At 45.1% G+C, this 24,179-nt stretch overlaps 1 protein-coding gene across 1 annotated transcript in view; it reads right to left on the reverse strand.

Annotated features, from left to right (window-relative positions):
- Positions 1-617: 617 nt before the first annotated feature.
- Positions 618-24,179, reverse strand: part of ACADM (acyl-CoA dehydrogenase medium chain) — a 450,379-nt gene continuing 426,817 nt past the window's right edge. The window contains exon 12 of the mRNA XM_085602258.1: positions 618-941. Within this exon, the coding sequence (XP_085458384.1) occupies positions 870-941 (72 nt within the window). The 3' untranslated portion in view covers positions 618-869. The remainder of the gene's footprint in view (positions 942-24,179) is intronic.

A 24,179-nucleotide genomic window follows, 5' to 3' on the forward strand; every position in this document is an offset into this window, starting at 1 on the left:
GAGAAGAACAGCTCAGACCTGTATCCTGTATGTATGTGTCACATATGTATCCTTCAACCTAACTAGAGCCCCTTAGACTAGATATTCACAGGCTGATCTACTACTAAATGCTGGGAACGTAGGTTGTAGCGCAGTAAAAACTTAAAAGGCTATTACAAGGGGTGAAACTTCATTTGAACGTCTCATGCCACAATGGAGGTAATAAAATCAGATCCAAAAAGCAAAATAAATAAAACTGGTGGTTGTAAGGGATTATAAACACACTTAAGACAACAGTGAATTTCAGATTTGTCTGTGCATGAGAAACTCATTTTGCACCACACATGGCTGTTCCCAAGTATTTTTGGGTGAAGCTGGTGCTATGGTGTATTTCCTGGTTTAATTAAATAGGAGTGCTGACTCATAACTGCTAAAGAAAATGAAATGTCACAAACCTCTATTCTTCACTTTTGACATTTAAAAAAATGAACAGGGGCAAAACTGAAGTCATAGCTTGTTTCAAAGTGCAATAACTAGATAATAAGATCAATAAAATTCTTACTTAGAAGTCAGTGGACATTACTACTTTTTTAGTTTTATTTTGCGCACACACTCAGAAAACCAAAAGTCAATGGGAGTAATGTCTGAGGAATTTATTGTACATTCAAGTATGCTACAGTACATAAATAGCAAATCCAGGGACACTGAAATAATTTTAATAAAAAACAAAAAACCATGCACCATAGGTATAATAAAGAAAGATTAGTATAAACTATTTGTATGAAATACATACATCACTTGTTTTGAAATCCAAGTGTTGGTAATACATTCAATTAAAATTCTGAGAGCACACCTCCTTTAAATAATGGTAATCCGATAAAGAACTTCAATTAATTCTTATATTTGGCAAGGTGTTCACGGGCAATGATTAATCTTTGGATTTGAGCGGTACCTTCATAGATCTAAAAGAAATTATAAAGAACAATGTTAATAGAACAAGCATTTAAATAAAACGAATACTTTGAATTTAAATCATACAAAAACAAAAATTTAGCTTGGTTTCTTGAGAACACTTTACATAGTTGAGAAACCCTACACAAAATACATCTATTTCTATTTGTAATTCTACATACTATTGTTCAGAAATATTTCGAACACCAAATAAAAATAACTTTTATACTAATTTAAGATTGCTTCCTGGATAAACTGTCGTTCCCACGCCTTATGGAGGTGCAGACTTGAGAAGTTGCAGAAAGCGAGTCAGACCATAGCACACTAAGACTGTAGTGATGATCGTTATCTACCTATGTACAACGCTAAGTTAGCATAACCACGTTTAATGTTAGAAAGCCATCTTTGCTGCTTTTGCACACGACACTGTAGTCACATGTTATTATAATTGAGAATTGCTTACTCGACTTTGCTTCACATGAGAACTGTCTGTTAACATCTTGAACAGTGAATAGCGACCTTGGTCTGTACACAGTGTAACAAACAGTCTGGATCGCTAGACGGTGCATGTTGTTGAGTTCAGGTTGATCGGCCCACTAGTTTAGCCATAACACGCACGCAGCTGCAAATACCTGAAAGTCGAATGCTTTTAATATTGCAGTGCTACATGTTTTCAACACATTCGGAAGAAGAGCGTTCCTAGGAGCAGAGCATAGCTGATCCTGTGATGTGAACTCTGAGCTGATCTATACGGTATGGGGTTCCCCATTTAAGCCTAGAGACCTTTTATTAGTCTAATAATACTATTAGTGTGTTAGAGAAAGGAAGGTGGCCTAGAGCCACTGTCATTTTAGTATGATTGCTCCTTTCATTTTCTATGGTATTGTAACAATGCTGATGGTTTTGATTTTAATCGTTTGTCTGCTAATGTTAGCCAAACTGCTGCATATTAGGACACGAGGTTTATAAAATAAACTTTAAACTTTTCCCGTGTCTCTGTTTATTCTGTTGTGGATTGGTACGAGAATAATTACGAAAAGGCGTTTCTGATTCCCACCATTCCTGAGAAATATACTAAGTCGCTTGTTCTGGGTTGTCTATACATTGGGACCGCCGAGCTAAACCTCGGATAACGAATGGGACACGGACGCTGGCCGGATAGGGGTTCTGGGTTCTGAGGTGAGTTTTTGGTACACCGCAAATCACTGAGGGCCTGGGTTCCTGCGCATAGTTCTGCGCATAAGCAGAATCCCTGCAACATGGCGCACCTAACGTTTGGTCTATTGATTTGAGACGCTTTAGTAGTGCTTGTATTAGTCCACAACACACACTCTGGTTTCCGGATAACGAGAGTGACGGTTAACCTACCTGTGTTTCGACTAAATAGGTTCGTTCAAGCTTGATCATTAAAAAGGTTATTTAATCTGAACCCTAGTGCTACTGATATATTGTAGATTTACTGTTAGAGTCCTAATGGCGATCGAAATTCCGGCTCATAGCCGAGCGCCTCTGAAACGTCATTTGGCGAATTATGGGGTGTCAGACAATGGTATGGCTGTGATTTTTGTAGTAAGTGCCGATGCGCTGTTCCCGTTTGAGTTGTTTTACTCATGGGTTACTTTGCCGGCGGTGAGTGAAGACTAGGATACATACCACAGTTATACTCACACGGCGTTACCAGCCAACTATACGCCATATAGGACTCAAGAAATTCCTATTTCTGCCTGGCAGCATACCATTTGGTTTAATGGTGCCCTTCCCCATGCGGTAACACCGGCGAGAAAGGGCCCTTTGTCAATCCCAGGGGCCACATGGCCGGTGTTGGCCGGATTTACGCCTCATCCCCGTTACCTGCAGGTAGCGGTGGCTGAGTTGAGTGTTCTGCACACTGCCCTGATTACAGTACATAGGGCTCTAGTGCAGTACGTGTCGCGCAACGTGCAGGTGGTCGCTACTGCTGTTGCGGGACAACCGACAGACCACCACGAGGTGGTTATTAGTCCTGTTATGGTCAATTCGGTGGTGGGCAAGCGACCCCAGAATAGGGATGATTTCCCTTATTGGCTTGCTGAGAAATTTGATCAAATTGAAGCGGTTTATCCGAGTACATCTCCTGTGGAAAAGCACAGGATCCTTACCACTGCTTTGCCTAAAGACTTGGTCGCAGATATGGCAGATTGTGAAAACTGGGGTAAGGTCTTTGCAGCGACATACTCGAAGTGCTATGGCACTCCGTCTCTGTCGGTACTGCCCTCTGTTAGAAAACGTGTTCAGGAGAATCATGGTGCGGAGGCTGCTGTTGAATTGGGTATGCGGCTTGTCGGAGTCTTTGATGTGGTTGCTACCATGATATTGGGCAACTTCAAAGGAGATGCTATGCAGTTCCAGGTGCTTAATAAATTAGACGCGGTGGACAAAGACGACAAGCCGAGGGAATTCGCAAAATTTATCGCGATGGCCTATAAACAGGTTGGTCGTAGTGCCTTAGGGGTTAAGCCACCTGTGAAAAATCCTGATTCTCAGCAGACAAAGGCAAATTCGTCTGGTAAGGACGACCGACCTAACTTTCCTAAACAAAGTTGGAGGGCGAAAAAAACAGGAGAAACAGCAACAGAAACAGAGGTCCCGTCCTGCCTCTCCCGTACAGTCAAGTAGTGAACGCACTTATGATCTGCGCGATCGTGCTACTATTAAGTCACCTGATAGATTTCAGGTTTCTGAACAACGTTCTCCTCGTTCTTCACAGGAAACATCGGCTTCACAATCCGGTGGCGGAGGCCCTGGAAAAAGTCGGGGTGCATCGCAAGCACGTGAGCAGTCCCGACAGACTGACGGCAAGCAAGAGACTTGACGTCAAAGACCCCCGTTTCAGAAGAAGAAAGTTGCTGCTCTGACAGCGAGGTATGCCTCAGATGGTACGGACGCAGCTTCAGAACCTAACATGGGCGCTAACGCTGCTGGACAGCGCGGCGGAAGTTACAGTAGTGCGACAAGCACTGCGTCCATATCTGGTGGCGACAGCAACTGATCTATTCGTGAATATTGAAACTGCTGACACTCATGTCTCCCCCTGATAGACTATATAATATAGTCCTTCACATTGAAGGGGACATACAACGTACAATTCAAGGTTTTTTTTGGGATAATCTGACCACTACCTATGATATTCTGTTGGCGGAGGCAGATTGGCCCCCGGCTTTCGTTTTGGCTGCTCCTAGAGGGGAGGAAGTGATCCTCCCGTCCTTTGCGCACAGTGCCTAAGGTCCTAGCTGATAAGTATGCCGGGAAATGGGCTCAGGTGCAAGCGCCTGCGTTATATCGGACTCAGGTGGGCTGGGATAAATTGTCCCCTGGCCATGAGATTCCGTTACGGACTACGCCCCAGCCACAACCCCAATACCCCATGTGTCGTGAAGCTAGATCTCACGTAGCATCTATCCTTGAACAATTGGAATACCAGGGAGTAATTGAAACATGTGTGTCACCTATGAATAATCCCTTATTTACTGTGACGAAGCCTGACGGTCGTACCGCCTAGTTTTGGATTACCGGCACCTTAACTCTCATTGCCGGACCTGTGCAGTACAGAACACCCACAGTTCGGCTCACGTCGATAGTCTCGTGAGAAAAAGGTTTAAAACCACACTTGACATTTCCAATGGCTTTTACAGCCATAACCTGTCCTCTCTTAGTAGTGAGTGGACGGCTTTCACCTCTGGTGGCAAACAACAATTCAAAAGATTACCAATGGGCTACAAGAACAGCCCGGGAGTCTTTGCCGCTCTCGTGGTCTCCCTCTTGGAGGGTATAGACCCGGATGCGTACTCATACGTGGATGATATTTATCTCACGGACGACGAGTTAGACCCGCATCTTCGGCGCGTTGATCGCATTATTGTTTTGTTTGCATACTTCGGTTACAAATTCAATTTTGCGAAGTCACACATTGCAGAGTATACAGTGCTCTTGGGGTACGAACTCAACAATGAGGGTCGAGGTTTGACTCCGCACTTTCTTGAAAAGTGCGCATGCCTCCGTGCTCCTACTTCACTGAAGAAATTACAATCCCTGCTGGGTTTTCTGAATTTCGGTCGAACTTATATCCCGGACTATGCCCAGCGTATCAAGCCGCTTTACGCCTTGGTACAACCTACTTTTTCAAAATCCTGTTGGCTGCCTGAGCATTCAGCTATATTGCAGCTATTGCAAGCTGATCTTCTTGCTTCTAAGTACTTACTGACACGTGATAACCACACCAACCCGGTCATAAGAATAGTGCCCGGCGCAGTTGGTTTCACATACTTAAAGTTCAATGAGGGCGACACCGTCCCCATTGCTTACAAATCTCACTTGTACACTTCAGCTGAACTGCGTTTTTCCTATGTCGAGAAGGTTCTGACAGCAGTACAGATGGCGATTCTGAAAGAACGAGCGCTGTCACAAGGGAAACGCATGTTGGTGGTTACACCCTATCCTGCTCTAGAGGCAGTAACGAAAGAGTGTGTACCGAATTCTAAAGCTTTGCATCCAAGGTGGATACAATGGGCCACTTCCTTGACCTCGCCGGATGTCACTTATCTTTGACGCGGCACTTCAGACTCAGGAGTTTTTGCAGTATGAATTTGTTCATCCGCTCCTCTGTCCTTGCGCCCGCTCGAGGATTACCATTGTGTCATATACACAGACTGGTCCGCGCAACCCGCAACTAGATCAAAGCACGCCTATTCAGCGGCTTGCGCAATTGTAGTTGGTACTTTCGTAAATGGTGAATTCCTGTCCGATGTCGTGCACACGCAGTCATTGGGTGATTGTACCGCTCAGTTGGCGGAGCTTCATGCTCTGGTGCTTGCACTGGAGTTTACTGATCCCCGAGTCACTACTCCTATTGTGAGTGACTCCTTCTATTGTGTTCAATCTTACGACAATTTGCATTTCTGGTCTCAGAATGACTACCATGATTCCAAAGGTAGCACGATTAAGCATAAATTGCTTTGGGTTCGAGTGGCAGATCCTAAAGAACGTCTGCCCCTCGTGAATGTAATTCACACTCTTGGTCACCAACGCGTTGGTATCCATGCTGTCGGTAACAGCTTGGCTGACGAGGCAGCTAAAACAGCAGTGGCAACATACTTAGTAGCAGCAGTTACAAGATCCAAAAGTAAGATCGATGATGACATCTTGGCAGCTATTGCTGCTACAGAGCAGGGCACGAAGCCACTGAAAGGTTTCCCTGCTCGTTACCATTATCGCTTAAGTCCTGATAAAGTCCCGTTAGTGAGGATTAATGACGTTGGTGACAGATTGATTCCCAACGCGGACTGCAGAACTTGTTTGATATTAGCAGCCCACGAGGGCATGGCGTCAGCGCATGCCGGCGTTGCGGCTACTGTATCTTTGTTACAGCAACGTTACTGGTGGTGCGGTTTGTACAAACAGGCCAGGGCTTATGTTCTTAATTGTGACATTTGCCAGCAGATTAAACCTTCTGCGGCGCGCCCACCACAAACTCAGTTGTACATATCTAGTAAACCATTGGGTTGTGTTTATTTAGATCACTGCGGTCCTTTTACCTCTGATACTGCTTTCAAATACATCTTGGTTGCAGTGGATTCGTGCACACGTTTTCTGTGGGTATGGCCACAAAGGAGTGCTGATTCTCGCACTGTCATTAAGGATTTGCGTGTCTTTGTTGGAAGTTTTGCGTGTGGTACCTTTCATTCTGATCAGGGCCCGGCGTTCGCCTCTAAGGCGTACAAAGAAACCATGAGAAATGTGGGGGTCCAAGTCAAATTTTCGTCTCCATACCGGCCTGAGGGCAATAGTGTCGTGGAGCGAATGAACCGTGGCTTAAAGCAATCTTTGACAGCCAGAGTTTTGGGTACTGGTCGGAACTGGCTTGCCCACTTGTATGACGTGCAACGTGCACTTAATAATCTCCCTAGAAGGTCTCTGGGTGGGCGGACCCCATACATGATGCTCTTTGGTGTTCGAATGTTTGTTCCAGACTTTGATGGTCTAGACATGGCGGCGTCAGCCGCACCCTTTGACGTGGATGAACACTGTGCTGTATTGCAGACTCTTCAAGAAGCCAGAAACAGTCTAGCGAAGGAACACGTACCCTCCTCATCTGAAGTTCAGATTCTGGTAGTCGGCTGGCTGCCCCGAGTTGGTGATCTGGTCCGTGAGAAGGTGGAGAACAAGGAGTTCGGCCCCTCTTATCGTGCACCGGTTCCAGTGCTTGGAGTGCAGGGTACAAGAACTGTCATTTTACCTCCTCTTCCTGGTCGAAAGGATAACAGGTACATTTCGATTGACAATGTCAAACTACAACGAGTGGCCGATTCTTCTTAGTATGACTCCGGCAGTTTCATGCCCTTCGATGCTGAGAAATTCTGTTGTGGCCCGAGCTTCTGACATAGTGCCTGATGTTGCCATCGAGATGCGTGCCGTTACTGGTCCCTTGTTGCCACAAACACCTAGGGGCGTGCTTGAAGAAGTGGAGTATGCTTATCCTGCGGATGTTACCTTGCCTGTTTTACAATCCACCACAGTTGCCCTCTCACAAGACTCTTGATTCTCGTTCAGTGACTTCCATTGCCCAGTCCAAGGTTTCAGTTTTTGTGGCATGGTTCAAAAAAGATTTTTTAATAGCCCCTTGGACTTACATTTGGCTAGTGCTCATATGTGTTTTTTTGTTTATGTCCATTGGCTTTGTGGTAGTGTTTTTTTAGACTTATCAATGGACACTACCTGAATGAACGTTCTACAATTCGACTAATTAATGGAACTTTGGCCCCCCACTCCTCATCACACATAATGAAGAGGGACCAGACTTTTGTGAACATTACTGCCTGGCCTGTGCGTGATGGGATCGCTTGGGATGCTGTTAAATTTCAAATTCATGGCCCCACTGAAGTGATCAATGTGCCAAATGTATTTCGTGTTTCTATGGGTGATGTCGTTAAACAGAACATTCACTCAGATGATTGGGATGTTCAAGCCATAGAAGCACTGTTTTCTGATTTGAAATATTATGCTGCTTTTGATGCTGAGGATTTGTATTTGGATACTGCTAATTATGATGAACAATTCAACATTATGGCACACATTTCCTGCACAAGGCAAATACGTTTAGAAATTTTGTAAATTTTACACAATGGAAACACTGCCCCGCCCCTAGGATGGGCAGTTCTACCACGTTAGTGGAAAAATTCACTTATTTTTCTGGTTTTAGTGAAGCCCATCCAGCGTCCTTTTATTTTAAGGTTGCGCCTGAGGCTGCTTCTAAAGTCAGACTGACACACACCAAATTATTGTATTCCAAGTCCTTTATGGACGAGTTGGCAATTGGCGGGTATGATCTGTGGAAGGCTACAGTCGATCTAAAATCGGTTTGGGGTTCCAAACCTTGGCAAGTACAGGGAACAGAAGCCTTGCATCGTGCCTGTCTTATCGGCTACGTCTAAAAAATTAAATTCTCCCTCCATGCCGGATCTGGGTGCTTATCCCAATTGGGGTAATCATACTGATCTATCCCATGACATGTTGCAGACACAGGTTTCCAACACGTCCTTCAATATTTCTACATTGAATCCGAAGGGTTGGTTGGTGTGGCAAACTAGTTCGGATTCCTGTCAACATAGGTTTCTGAATTTGAAGCAGGGGTATACACAGGTTCGTGTGGACCCCCGTTTTGAATCCTCTCACACTGTAACTACCTACTCAGTAGGAAAGTTATGCCAGTCTTGGCTGCAACATTCCACTTTAGCGTCTGTTAAACTCCATTTAGCGAGATTAAATGACAAAATAGATTTGAATGATTTTGTTAAGGGTCCTGCAGTTGGCAGATCCAAGCGATAGGTATATGCTGTTTATAACGAAGTTGTAACGCCCTGAACGTCTCAGGATCGTTTAACAGACACGACAATGAGGACGCAACCACTAGTGAAGGGTTAGTTGTTTTAATGAAGGCAAATATAATACAAAGAATAAACAAGTTATAGTCACTGGAATCCTCCAGGCTAAGTACGTTACCAGCCCACAGCACGGATGGTCCTAACCGTCCTCTGCATATACGCCGGTCCCGGCGTATGCCAACAGAGGGCAGAAATGAAATGGCCGACAATGCCAATCGGTAGGCTGTGAGGGGCACGAAGAGTGTTGGGGAGAATCGAGGAGTCAGGGAAACACCCAGCCGGGGTCTCTACCTGAAGGGAGCAGCCGCTCAACCTCTTCCTCAGACTGCACCGGGACGCGGAGTCACCTCCTGGTGATGCGTCACCGATACCCCAATCACAAGCAAGAAGACTGAACCGAGAGCAGCCGCTCGATCGATCCTGTGGACTTCCGAGTCTGTAACGCGGCAAACACCTCCTGGTGTGCGTTACAGCTGGCAGTCCCTGTGTCTCTGGTCGGGCTGGGAGTTACGACTCCAACCAGCAAAAGCGCCACTGCGCTTGGACTCAGCCGAGTCAAAAAGCGAAGCTCAATGGTTGACCGGTAGAGCTTCCGGGTCCTTCACAGGTGACGATGGGGCAAGACACGGCCCAGGGAGTAACGACTCGACCTACCTCCGTTCTTGCCTTACTGGAGCACCACTCCGGAACACTGCTCTTCACGAAGCAGGTACGTCGGTGTGAACACAATATCCGACAGCGTTGTACCTCCCGGTTCCTCCCTTTATAGGGCGTGTTTCCTTGAGTTATGTAACAGCTCTCCTGTTTACATAAGGGCGTGTTTCCTTGAGTTATGTAACAGCTCTCCTGTTTACATAAGGGCGTGTTTCCCTTGAGTTATGTAACAGCTCTCCTGTTTACATAAGGGCGTGTTTCCCTTGAGTTATGTAACAGCTCTCCTGTTTACATAAGGGCGTGTTTTCCTTGAGTTATGTAACAGCTCTCCTGTTTACATAAGGGCGTGTTTCCCTTGTATGACAGGAATTCTTGACAGAAGTTTGGAAGTTGTCACAAATTGAGGCTGCTTCCAGATTGCGTGCTATTGATCAAGCCAATATGGAAAAAGTATTGGCTGTTATAGATAATAGCATTAACACCCTGTCTTCCAGAATCTATACTTTAGATAATATTGTTTCATCTGTGGTAGACATTGTGCAGGATGATTTATCTGTATTGTATCATGGTCAGAATCAATTGCGATCTATTATGCAGTTTGCATGGACATTGCAAACATTAAAGGCAGGGAAAGTCCCTTGGGATTACATGAACACTTCATCTTTATTCCTTCCCTTTAATTTGACTGCGAAACAGCAATTCATGTCCATGAAAGATGCTACATATTCATTGCTGCACATTGAGAAGTTAGAACCTTTGCCTTTCTCTGTTGCCGAACTAAATTCGGCCATGTGGCTAGTACATGGGTTGATCACTTTACCGTTTCCCTTGTTTAAGTTTAGTTCGTGCATGAAACATTATGCTTTAGGCAGGTACGAACAGTTGGGTACTGCCTTCTTACATGAAGTCTGGTCGCTCCCTTTCACATACAGATGTGTGAGGGACGGCAAGGAGGTTTACTTGAAAGGTGAAGAGTGCACTTCTGCACCGGATGACTCTGTTGTGTGTCGGCACATTCAATTGCATGGTGCCTGTAATGTGCATGCCCCTAATTTAGCTTGCGTCCTGAAAGGGATTCCAGTGCCAGTTATTACTCCGTCTTTTACGCTGCTTGCTAACGGTAGTTATTTGCTGTTAAACAATGAAGCTTGCTGTGGGATGCTAGTGGGAATTCCCTACATCGTGACTGTTTCACAGAGGGTAGTTTGCTGTAATAACGTCCTTTTCCCACCCCCGCATGGCCGGCTGGATGTCTCCATTTGGCCTTCGATTCCAACCTTGAAAGCAGAGTTCAATAAGATGAGCAGAATAAGGGCTCTTTTGTCTCAAAAAGAAGTCGCTCTGACTTCATCCCGGGAAACTTTTGTCCTTCACGTAGCTAACACGCGCACTGAGGTGCAGGCGCTTTTGAATACTAATCTCCCACTTCATTTTGGGACCTTGATACAGACTATCTTCAATGCCTCTTCTACAAGTGGCATAGCTCATTTTTTTTTAAATCGTGGGCTCCGGCCTCGTGACCTCTTTTCAAACTATTTTTGGAGTGATCCCGGCCTTTTTTCATTCTTTTTTTCCAGTGTCTTCGGAGGTCTGCCTTTACTTCTTGCCCTCGTTGCTGGAATACTATTGTTGATTTGTGCCTTGCACTATGGATGCACAACTTGCGTGGCACAACAACATGTCCCGGCTGCACCATCTTCGTAACCAGATGATTGAATTCTATGGCGCCTTGCCACTGGCGACTGAGCGTAGCCTATGGATTGTCCTTCCGGTTTGCCTACTTTACTTGTATGCAGCCTGTCTTTCATTGCCTAGATTGTCCGTTCCAATGGGCTCTGGATTTGTGTCTGTCAAACTCGGTGTCTCCTGATCCGGATTATGATCGACTTATGAGCCCCTTAGTGGCCCACGAGTCGGACTGTTCTGGTGTCGGGATTATGGCCTGTGCTGCAGCGCATGGAGTTCTTGGTAATTGGGACATCGGAGCTGCAGAGATTGACTTCTTAACGAACAGTTATCTTGAGGTGCACCCCGGTTGTCCTCGCCAGGTGCTGGAGGCTCCGGTGGTTGAAGAACATGTCTGCTCATTCTCCGTCTTGAACTGGATGGCAAATACTTTTGCAGAACGTTCCGAAGATTTCCTCTTGGAAGCAGTAGCAACGTATTGTGCATATACTTTGATGGATTGACTTTTTGAACTTCCTTTCGGTCCTCAGTCCTTCATCGATTTTTAGTCGAAGAAAACATTTTTTTTTTCCTCTTCCTATTTCGAACTGTTTCCCTCACCATATGTGGTCTTCTAGTTCATCCCCTTAGTTCCGTTCTATCGAACTTGAACTCTGTGTTCTTGCTAGTGCGCCCCTAGTGGTTAGTGGTCCGATCATGGGGGGGGGGGGGGGGGGGGGGGGGGGGTAGTGATGATCGTTATCTACCTATGTACAACGCTAAGTTAGCATAACCGTGTTTAATGTTAGAAAGCCATCCTGCCGCTTTTGCTGCTTTTGCACACGACACTGTAGTCACATGTTATTAGAATTGAGAATTGCTTACTCGACTTTGCTTCACATGAGAACTGTCTGTTAACATCTTGAACAGTGAATGGCGACCTTGGTCTGTACACAGTGTAACAGAAACAGTCTGGATCGCTAGACGGTGCATGTTGTTGAGTTCAGGTTGATCGGCCCACTAGTTTAGCCATAACACGCACGCAGCTGCAAATACCTGAAAGTCGAATGCTTTTAATATTGCAGTGCTACATGTTTTCAACACATTCGGAAGAAGAGCGTTCCTAGGAGCAGAGCATAGCTGATCCTGTCATGTGAACTCTCTGAGCTGATCTATACGGTATGGGGTTCCCCATTTAAGCCTAGAGACCTTTTATTAGTCTAATAATACTATTAGTGTGTTAGAGAAAGGAAGGTGGCCTAGAGCTACTGTCATTTTAGTATGATTGCTCCTTTCATTTTCTATGGTATTGTAACAATGCTGATGGTTTTGATTTTAATCGTTTGTCTGCTAATGTTAGCCAAACTGCTGCATATTAGGACACGAGGTTTATAAAATAAACTCTTTAAACTTTTCCCGTGTCTGTTTATTCTGTTGTGGATTGGTACGAGAATAATTACGAAAAGGCGTTTCTGATTCCCACCATTCCTGAGAAATATACTAAGTCGCTTGTTCTGGGTTGTCTATACATTGGGACCGCCGAGCTAAACTTCGGATAACGAATGGGACACTGATGCTGGCCAGATAGGGGTTCTGGGTTCTGAGGTGAGTTTTTGGTACACGGCAAATCACTGAGGGCCTGGGTTCCTGCGCATAGTTCTGCGCATAAGCAGAATCCCTGCAACAAGACCCTGGGGCCGGATGGTCTACCGGTGGAGTTCTACCTGATGTATGCTGACCTCTTACTACCCTGCTTATTGGAGACTCTACAGGAGGCTAAGCGAGTGGGGGTTCTGCCACCATCTATGCAGGAAGCGCAGATTGCTATGCTCCCCAAGCCGGGTAAAGACCCACTTGACCCTGGCTCTTATCGACCCTTGTCTATGCTGGGGGTGGATACCAAATTGCTGGCAAAGGTGTTAGCAACGTGTCTGGGCAAGGTAGTAACACATTGGGCTCATGAAGACCAATGCAGGTTCATGCTGGGCAGAGGGACACATGAATCTACTTCGGCTCTCATGTGCTGCATTCAGCAGAGGATGCTGATATGCGGGCTGCAGTAGTTGCTTTGGATATCGAAAAAGCGTTCAACACCCTACGCTGGGAATACCGGGAGGGAGGTCTGGGGGAGGTTGGGCCTGGGCAGGCCTTCCTATTAAGAGGGGCACAAGACAAGGCTGCCTGTTGTCCCCGCTCCTCTTTGCCCTGGCGATGGAGCCTCTGGCAATTCAGCTGAGGCGGGACATGGTCTGATGGGGTATTACTGTGGATGGTTGTACGCATTTTTCTTTATACGAGGACGATGCATTGCTGTACATCCGTCACCCGGAGATGGCGATGCCTGTGCTCCTGCTATCATTTGGAGTGGTGTGGGGCCATATGTTAACTGCCAGAAGTCAGTTTGTTCCCATTGTTCCTGCATATCACTTGTGACTGTGTCCAACTTCGGATATATTGGGGGGAGGTACTGCGTGAGGTTGCGAACATACAGCTTGAAGCATCGGTCAAGCAAGGTCTCCTGGGCGTACTCCCAATCCCTAAATCGGGGACTCACATGCGCCACAGATTTGCTCTTTTGGGACTCGTGCCAGCTAAGCACCGCATTGCCTTTCACTGGGTCCACCACATGCCCCCCAACTCCCCCCGATCTGGACAAATGGAGGGCTGACCGGAATGAGTGAGGAGTAGCTGAGGAGCACCGTTTACGATTGGTTCGCACTAATGAAAATGCAAAACGCGACTTGAGAGGCCTAGGGAGACATGTTGGAGTGCATGCAGTCTACTGGGGAGTCGGATGGGGAGGCTGGGGCCTCCCTGTGCATGGTGGACTCTGCTCACACACTGGAGCTGTCTTGTTTGTTGACCATAGTGATATATGCCTTCATTCCCGTGTTGAGCACAATGACAAATAATTGAGACTATTGTACTAATCGGGACCGACGAGCTGGATAAAAGTAGCTCGGTGGTTTTAAATTCCTCCAAGGCTGAACGAGTCATCTCAATAATTACCTTAGACCTATCAATTAGCTTGTCGGGTAGGGAAACCAAGATGTACACTGAAAATTCAGTGGAATGCAACGAGGCATGTGATCTAAAAAACACACACTGATAACCATGGACAGACAAAGGAATTTGTAGTATCCAATCAAGTAAAATATACTTTGGAGCATCTTGACCATCATATACTGTCTGAGCAAAAGCACTACATATGTCCTCTAGTAAGTCCAGCAACACCTCAAATATTCCAAAGCTCAAAAGGCTAGAGCGCAACGACCCTGAGACCAACTGCATTGATGACATAATTGTAAACTAGCTGATGAAAACATTTTACTTCCCACAGCATCAATTTTTAACATTGTCCAGTCAGGAAGTTGGTAGGAAATTCAGATTTACTTTGCTCATCGACGTCTGCACCACAAGGCTCGTCAGGGTGAATGTTTTGTCAAAACGCTTGATCACGTTGAGCTGGCCATTAATGCCTTGCTGTGGCACGGCTCTGCTGGGGCCCAAAATGGCTTATACCAGTCTGCCAATCTTGAAAAGCATGAAGGGCTCAGAGGTCGACCATCCATGTTGCATAATTTGTATGAGGAGGTTCAACTTGGTCTCCTCACTGGGAGGTGGAAAATCAGGACCTCTGCAGCCCTCTGAACCACAACTGCAAAAGTAGGCACTTTCCTCCATAAGAGAGGTCAAAGGGGAATCCAGACAGACTTCAGAGAGGTATCCAAGACACTGGCATTTTGTAAATCCAGATATAGGCCAACATCAGTGTAAGGAGGTAGAAGTAAATTACTTGTCCTCTCCTCATTGTGTGAGACATGTTGGAGCTCTTGAACAGTCTTCAAACATTTTATCTATCTTCTGAAGTCTTGCTGCCAAGACAGGGGATCTGAAGGACAACCCTCTCATAGTTGTTGAATTTGTTTTGGTAATTGTGCACCTCCGCTTCGCACTGGCTGTAGCTGAAGATGGTTTCAACAGATCAGAGCCAATGACTTACCTTGAGCTGGCACTGAAGGTATTGTAGCAGGTGCAGACAGAAATCCAGAAGGCAGAGCCTGCAGCACAAGAGTAGAGGCACAGTCTAGCGTGATCGGTAGAGCTTCCCAACTACAACCAAGTTCAGTAGGTTCCTGGGGTCTACTGGCAGAAGTCCACCTAAAGACCACATGGTTTCATGGAGCTAGAAGGAGCTCAAATCAATGCAGTATGGCCTCCCTAAAGGCTGCAACCTGCTGCAGAGTGGACAATGGCCCTAGAAAAATCAGGGCACATAGTCTGCAAAGTTGGTATGGGATAGACTGCTGTGTCGTACTCTTCCATGCCCAACCATGCCAAATCCATGGGATGATCGCCACCTGGTTTGAGAGCACCTGGACGTAGAGGAAGCTATCATCGTGACACTTATGTTTCCTCCTTAACTTGTCCTTAAGAAGTGTCTTTTCACTTCTTAGAAGTGCAACACATGGGAAACTTTGACTAGGTCTATTTAAGCATGGAAAAAGAGGAACTGATATTCATGCGCAGGAGTGGGACCTTTATGTGGTTCTTTGTCCTCCTGTTTGGAGGCAGGATGGAGTCTCAATGGAAGATCATGGCACCACCTGCCAGCATGCAGGCCCTTTTGCAAGGATTTGCGGCACCAGTCTGGAGCCTGGGAAAGTAACAAGGTGAATAATATTCAATTAGGAGTATCCATCAGAAATAAGGGTTTAAAAAACTGACAGTCTGCACCCCTTTGTTGGTTACGAAGAGCTGTGATTGAAATCATTACTAGTGCAGAGTAGTGAATGGTTATTCACAACCAACTTGGGAATGTTGAAAATTGAGGTGGGGGTGGGTTTGTCAGTGGAACAGTTGTCACGTCACTCTCGAACTTGATTTAATGACGGTGAGTGGGGTCACATCAATAAATAGATGGTTTAGCTTAAATTTTTTAATCTGCCAATACTTCAGTTGGTATTGGAATCAGCAACATAAATGAGTACATATACTACATGTAAATTTGACACCATCACACTCCCACCTTGATTTAATGGCAATACGATTCACCTCTAAGCATTAGACTCTCCATTGAAATCATGATGGGAAGAAAGATCTGCCACTGTGGATTTGGATTCAATAAATTAAAGTCTCCAGTTTACCACGAACACAATGAAATGTCTTGAACCACAAGGAGCATCTCTGAACACCTTTATAGTTGCTCAAAAAACAGGAACACTAGAAATAGGACACTAGCAATGACAAAGCCAACTGTTTTGGCGTTTGTATTGTGAACAGATTTTAGGAGAGGAAGAGCATCTTTAACAGCAATGCAAGATTCCATATTTTAAAGAAAAAGTACAAGATAAGTTCAGCAGTAATATGTACCACACATACACGAGCAGCTGTTGGACATACATTATGTATGTGTACATATACGTATTTTTAATTTAGTCTAGTTGATCAAGAAGTTGTTATGATGATAATTAAGGTACTGTGTGTGGCAGGAATGACAAAAAAATACAAAATTCGGCTCGATCTAGAGTGAAAGTTTATTCTAGCCATTTGGAAAAACAATATGAAAGTGCTCTGTCTCCGATCGCATTTTGTGCAAAGAAGGAACTTAAAGCATAAATCTGAAATTCTTAAAGGCAAGGATTCATGTATTTTTGACTGCAGAAAGACTGGCCATTTCTAGGTCTCGCGCCTGCGTTGCAGTGCACAGCACTGCTCGTGCAGCGAGAGACCTCTTGAGGGGGGGGGGGGGTTTATCAAAGACAGCACGCAATTGGCCAAAGCCGGGCGGATTGTTCCGCCCATGGCCTATTGGTGTCTATTACGCGCACCAAAGGCCATGTTGTTTCAATTATCGTGCCCAGACACGGGCACGATAATTGAAACCACATGTTTCGCTGTGGCGCGCGCACCACTCGCGGGCGTGTTTTTTTTTACAATAGCGATCGCTTTCACTGCGCAGTTGTCTAGTTGTTTTTGTTGTGATTGGTAGTGCTCCATAGCTGAAAACCAAGTGGAACGCTCACATCTGAGAACACTTGCACATGTCGAGCAGTTTCAGGAGACGTTCAAAAATGGGGAGGAAACCACTTTACACGTCTCTTAGTAAGGTGGCTCGGTGAATTAAAGCTGGCTGTTTATCACACGTGACCTGAAGGTTACCAGTTCGAATCCTGGCAAGGCATAGCCTGCCTACCGACATCATTTGAATGGAGTATACAGTTAAATCCGGAAATATCACCTGTTTTCATGTCTCATGAAAGGTAGAAGCACTCAGTATTAAGCTATAGAGAAATGTAATTATTAGCTGAATTGTGTGCACGTTTGTTGTCCAGGTTTTATAATGAATAATCTAGAAAGTATTTTGACAAGTTTATTTTTGGTCCCGCTTCAACTAACACATAACCGTAGAATACTTCAACATCTGATCACGCGTGTTCTTACCCCCCCCCCTCCATCTGCATTACAATGCAATTATTAATCCCCATCTTTCGTCCTATACCAGCCCTTTTTTGCTCGTCTCTCAGCCCTTTCAATGTTATTGTAGCTGAACAGTATCTTACAGTAGCCCCTGGTTTTCCTCCCATACCCTCAAACCACACACATTTTCTATGGCAATCCCGAGCTGAATTTATCAGGTTTAATGCCATCCTGTTCCAGTCCATGTTCTGGGCCCAGGTTTATTTCTTTGAGCGGATCTTCCACTCCACAGCTTGACAGTGTTCCTTCTGACCACTGTCCTTGCTACATTACATACGCTTTTTTTCATGTCTAGGCATAGTGCTATTCTTCTATACGCCAAGTAGTGTCAATTCCACTGGTATCTTGAACTCCACCACATTAGTTCCATGTATTAGGTGTCTGATTGTGCACCAGAAAGTTTGTACCACATACATATTGTACTTTTAAAAGTACCCACTTGCTCACATTGCCACGATATACACATCGTCCTGGGTTCTATCAAATTTGCCCAACTGTACTGGATTTCAATAGACATGAAGCAGTATTTTAATTTGGTCTAGCCTAAAACTCGCTTACAACCACTTCCCTCAGGTATTTGCATGCCTCATCGCAGTTAGAAACTTCTAGTGGGCCTTGTGTTTTTTCCCCATCTAGCCTTAAGACAGCAGGCGTTTTTTGCAGATAAAGGTTATGTTTTGTAAATCTTAGATACTGTCTGCTCATGCTCATCTCCCTGTATTCTAGTGAGATTCTTCCCCTATCTCCCTTGTAAGCCTTGCATGTGTTCTCTGTGCATGGGGCAGTTGAAGAGATCTCTGTATGTAGTAGTATGGAGTATGCGGCTAGTTGATATTTGTTCTTAAAATACTTTTTGCACCCCCCCCAGAGTCCCATACATCACGCAGTTTTGAGATGCCGGTCAAATCCAGCTTCATCAAAGCCTGCAGTACCGCTATGGCTGTCGAGGTGATTTCCACTGTAAGTTTGCCTTCCCATCCCATTAGTCAATGTACTTAATTTCCATACTTTGGTCACAGTTTCGTTGACTTACTCATGTCGCCCGGGTTTATCACCCTTATAGAGCTTGAAGGTAACCTCTCTCCCCCATTGCCCTTCTGTCTACCATTATCAATGGGTTATTCTGTGCGCCAAAAGTCCAGTCATTGATCACTATCAGTTGTGCCACTGAGTGGTATCTAAGTAGATCTTGCAAAACGATTCTGCCATCATAGATCCCTCTGCATACCATTTATGCTATTCTAGAAGTTCTGCTGTCCCATTCTCGTGTATGGGTTAATCCTATTTTCCCAGCAAGTCACCTGGGACTCTATATAGGATATTTTAGAATATGTATAAGAACTTGGGCATTGCAGTCATTTTAAATAGGGAGGCTCTTCCCATCAGTGATAGGGGCAGTTCGTACATAAATAATGTTAATGTCTTTATCAACAGAACCATGAAAGCTTTGTACAGCGTTGGTCATTCCCCTTACCTACCTCACCACGAATAAAACCAATTGTCCAAGGTAGCTGGGGAGTTCAGCAGGATACATTTCGAGCAGGGGTATGCAGCTAAGATCTAGGCCATGCATAACTTATAGCCAGTGAACGAAAAAATTCAGTTTAGATTCTTTATTTATTTATTTTATTTGTGGGTTTGTATAGCGCTAGAATCGACTCCAACTGGAGTATCTCTGCGCTTTCTGGAGCCGGTAGAAACAGAGGAATAATAGGAGCTAGATCTCGTTTCTGAACAACACAGTCTTCAGGAGTTTCCTGAAAGTGAGATGTTCTTTGCACTGTCTCAGATGAAGAGGAAGTCTATTCCATAGGGTAGGGCCTACGATAGATAACGCTTTACCACCGTGTCTAGATTTCTTTGCACGGGGAATCACCAGAAGAAGACAGTTACTGGACCTAAGTGAACGACTTGGAACATAAGGAACAAATTTGTTCTGAAGATAAATAGGTCCTTGTCCATTTAAACATTTATGGATCAAGCAGCATAACTTGAACTTAGATCTCTGGCGAATGGAGAGCCAGTGCAGTTTCTCCAGAAGAGGTTTGGACGCAGTTCTTGGAGGAACATTAAGGACAAGACGAGCCGCGGTGTTTTGAATGACCTGAAGCTTGGCCAGCACATTTTCGTTGGCAAAAAGCAACAGGCCATTGCAGTAGTCAATTCGACTCAGAACCAATGTCTGGACCAGAGTTCGTCTGAAAGAGTTCGGTAGTAAGGGAAAGACTCTGCGTAGCAGGCCAATCGTATGGAAACAAATTCCAGCAGTATGGTTAGCATGCTGTCCAAATGACAAGTCTTGATCCATCCGAATCCCTAAACTCTTCACAACCTGTTTGGGTTCTGGGGCTACTCCCAAATCGGGGGGCCACCAATCAGGGGTCCACAATAGTTTGGCTTCTCCAAACAGCATTAGTTCCGTCTTACTGACATTGCATTGCAGGAAGTTGGAAGACATCCAATTAGCCACCGCCTTCATGCCCGCAGAAAAGGAGTTTTTAATTTCTGCGGACATGGTCTTGAAAGGGAAGAGGAGCTGCGTGTCATCAGCATAGGATACTGGAATGAATCCATAGCTGCGCATCACTCTTGCCAGGGGTGCCACGTAGATGTTAAATAAGGTAGGGCTTAGACAAGAGCCCTGTGGCACCCCTTTCGATATCTCCACCTCCGCTGATCGGTACGTGTCCATGATCACTCTCTGGGAGCGCCCTGATAGGAAGCTCTTTAGCCAATCAAGGGCTTTATCCTCAATACCAGCGTTCGACAACCGGTCAATAAGAATGGTATGGGACACGGTGTCAAACGCTGCTGAAAGATCTAAAAGAACTAGGATTACTGAGAAACCCTTGTCCTGATACATATGTAAGTCGTCTGTAACAGACAGCAAGGTAGACTCTGTGCTGTGTTTCGGCCTGAACCCTGATTGTGAATAGTCCAGGCCGCCAACAAGTTCGATATGATTGGACAGATGACCATTAACATATTTTTCGATCAGTTTCCCTAAGAATGGTAAAAGGGATATGGGCCTGAGATTTGTTAGATCGGACCATGGGATAGTAGTATTCTTCCTAATAGGCCTGATAAGAGCACGTTTCCACTCTCTTGGGACAGTGCCTGAGCCCAGAGAGAGATTCACCAACCTTTGGATCATGGGGCACAACTCGTCAGTCAGGACAGGCATAATCCTGGCTGGGATGATATCGTCAGGGCTACCACTTTTAATCCGTGATACTAGTGCAGATGTCTCTTGTAAAGAAATGGGTGGAAAAAAGCTTAACATAAATTTATTCAGATTGGGGTCAGCATCTATTCCCAAGGGTGCCATATCTGTGGTCAGTTTGTTATTGGTGCAAACTATTTTGTCGTAGATAGTATCTATCTTATTCGTAAAAAAGCAAGAGATGTCGTCACACAGCTGTTGGGATGCAAGGTCCGAAGATTCACAAGCTGCAGGTTTAACAAAGGATTGTAGAACTTGGTACAAAATCCTTGAAGAGTTTCCTGCAGCTGTGATTTGCGATGCAATGTGAGTCTTGCGGGCAACACGAATGGCTTTGTGGTATATAGATAGTGAGTCCCAATATTTATTTTTGTCCTCGATCAAGTGAGAGGTTCTCCATCTCTTTTCAAGTTTCCTGGCATGCAATTTTAACGTTCTAAGGTGATCAGTAAACCAAATTTCTTGTTTATTTGTGAGTCTGGGTTTAAATTGTTTAAAAGGGGCAATCTTGTCAATAGTATCCACAATAGCTTTTTCACAATTTTTCACGGCCGTATCAATATTTTCATTAGGAACAGAAGGTGGACAATAAAAATTATTTTTAAAAGTGGTATTGGTAATTTTGTGCCACTGTCTACGTGTCCTCGGTAACTGTTTAGTTCGAGAAGAGATGCGTTTCGGGTGGGGAGTAAGGAATTCCACAACATAGTGGTCTGTCCAGTTGACCTGCCTTGCTGGTGGACAAGAGACCAGCATAAAATTAGAAAATACCAGGTCAAGGGTATGGCCTGCCTGATGTGTGGGCCCAGAGTTGCGTTTCATAAGGCCCAATGAGGACAGGTCAAGAAGTAGGGATTGGGCCTCACAACAATCCGACTTATCACAGTGTACATTAAAGTCTCCGACTAAAATAAACTCGCTGTCACTATTGACATATGGGGCAAGTAGCTCAATCAATAAGCTAGAGAAATTATTGTACGATCCAGGGGGTCGATATACTAATGCACCCCTTTGAGTGTCATTAGATGGCAGTATTATTTTAAAAATTATTAATTCAATTTCTGGGGAACTTATTTCATCTAAAACCGATATACCAATTTCCTGTTTATGTACAATTGCAATCCCCCCACCAATTTTAGTGGGGCGATCCAGCCTCACTATTTTATAGTCACTAGGGACTCCCAAGGTTATGGCAGGAGTGGAATGTGGTTTCAACCACGTTTCTGTGAGGTAGCATAAATCTGGTTGTTTGGAAGAGATTAGGTCCCAAACTTCAGCACTGTGTTTCGGGAGCGACCTAATGTTGCACAGGATGTTTTTCTTCCCAGAAAGAGTATGGTTGTTTCCTGAAACCCCACTAATATCGGGGTCGACGAAAATAGAACAATCCATATCGGGCGGATCTTGTGTAACAATGGTGCTCTCAGTGCGCCGTTGTTTGCTTGGCAAAAGCCCATCTACCTCAAGGTGTTCGTTTACCCTGCCACTATTTAATGATTGTACGTTGTATCCCTTTAATACATGTGAGCTATAAGTGTACCTCACCGATGGACGCCTTTGTGTGTGGGTTCTCGCAGTCCCCATGGCCCCTGGCCCCGTCCAGTCGCGGACGGGCGCAGACGGGCAGGTCTTTGGCTTGTCTTCGGCGCTGTCAATGGCGCCCCTCTGCGCGCAACCGCTGCGCGCTTTGGCCGACGAGGGGCTAAATAGCCTGAGTGAAAAGCTGTTAGAGCGCTAACCGCTCACCTGTTCCGGGGTTAGTGGGCGTGTCTTGCTCTTGTCCACCCGCCCTCCGCTCAACGGTATTGGCTACCGAGTCGGACCAGGGCGGGTGGGCTGGATCACTGAGCAGAGACAGAAACCTGGCCCCTAGAACCCCTACAGTAGCGGTAGAATCGTCAGAGTGCTAACAGATTAGATAGCAGGTAGGCAATTAATTGTGCAAACAATAACCGCAGGATGTGAAGTTAAATGCTTCAAAGTGCAGTGTTTTAAAATTGATTTAAAATTCGCCGCAAGTGATGTTAAAATACTCAGTTCCTAGTTCACAGTGACACAATGCTTATGCCAATTGCTCAAAACGCTCCAATTGCCAATTGCTCAAAAACGCTCCGCTCTGAGAAATTACCTGACACCAAGCGGGGTCGGGGGAACACTGCCACTGTCCTCCCCTTACCGCAATCGTCCAGGCCTCCTCGCCGCCTAAATAGCCTGAGTGAAAAGCTGTTAGAGCGCTAACCGCTCACCTGTTCCGGGGTTAGTGGGCGTGTCTTGCTCTTGTCCACCCGCCCTCCGCTCAACGGTATTGGCTACCGAGTCGGACCAGGGCGGGTGGGCTGGATCACTGAGCAGAGACAGAAACCTGGCCCCTAGAACCCCTACAGTAGCGGTAGAATCGTCAGAGTGCTAACAGATTAGATAGCAGGTAGGCAATTAATTGTGCAAACAATAACCGCAGGATGTGAAGTTAAATGCTTCAAAGTGCAGTGTTTTAAAATTGATTTAAAATTCGCCGCAAGTGATGTTAAAATACTCAGTTCCTAGTTCACAGTGACACAATGCTTATGCCAATTGCTCAAAACGCTCCAATTGCAATACTATTCGGCAAGAATGCCCTCTTGAACTGTCGTTGCACATTTCTGGTTGTGTTTATCACACAAGGACTTTATATCACCGCCCCTTTGCCATTCATCATCCATACAGCATGCAGGAGGAGCCAGAGATGTGCCTTCTCTGGTGTTGAAGTGAATTAGTGCAGATCCATCAGTGATGTATATCACAGCACAAAAACTGCCAGTGCTTAGGACCACATCAGTTTGCTTTTATATAATATAATACAACAATGCACGCAACAGTGAATTATATTTCAAACATAGAACTGGTCCAGGACTGACATTGTCTATGTTGTAATTGACACAAGCATTTGCAATGCAATAGGTCTCGCATTTGTGAGAGTTTGAGCTCATTGTAAATGACAATGCCTTTTATTTATGTGTTTTGAAAACTTGCATGCGGTGTGTAAACACAAACTTTGTACTTATAGTCCTTGCTAACGAGAAGTAAGGCTGGCAGTAACTGTGCCTCTTTTACTGCCAGCCCTGCTTCGCTTTAGCAAGGACCTTTAAGTACACATTGCGTGTTTATGCACTGCTTTCAGGTTTTCAAAACACAAAAATAAAAGGCATTGTCATTTACTATGCCAATAGCTCAAACTCTTGTAAATGCGAGACCTATTGCATTGCAAATGCTTGTTACGTTTGGCCATGTGACAAATGAAAATCCATTCAAAGTCACTCAGCAACTCAATTGTT

Source organism: Triturus cristatus, chromosome 4_2 (genome assembly GCF_964204655.1).
Source record: "Triturus cristatus chromosome 4_2, aTriCri1.1, whole genome shotgun sequence".
NCBI lineage: Eukaryota > Metazoa > Chordata > Amphibia > Caudata > Salamandridae > Triturus > Triturus cristatus.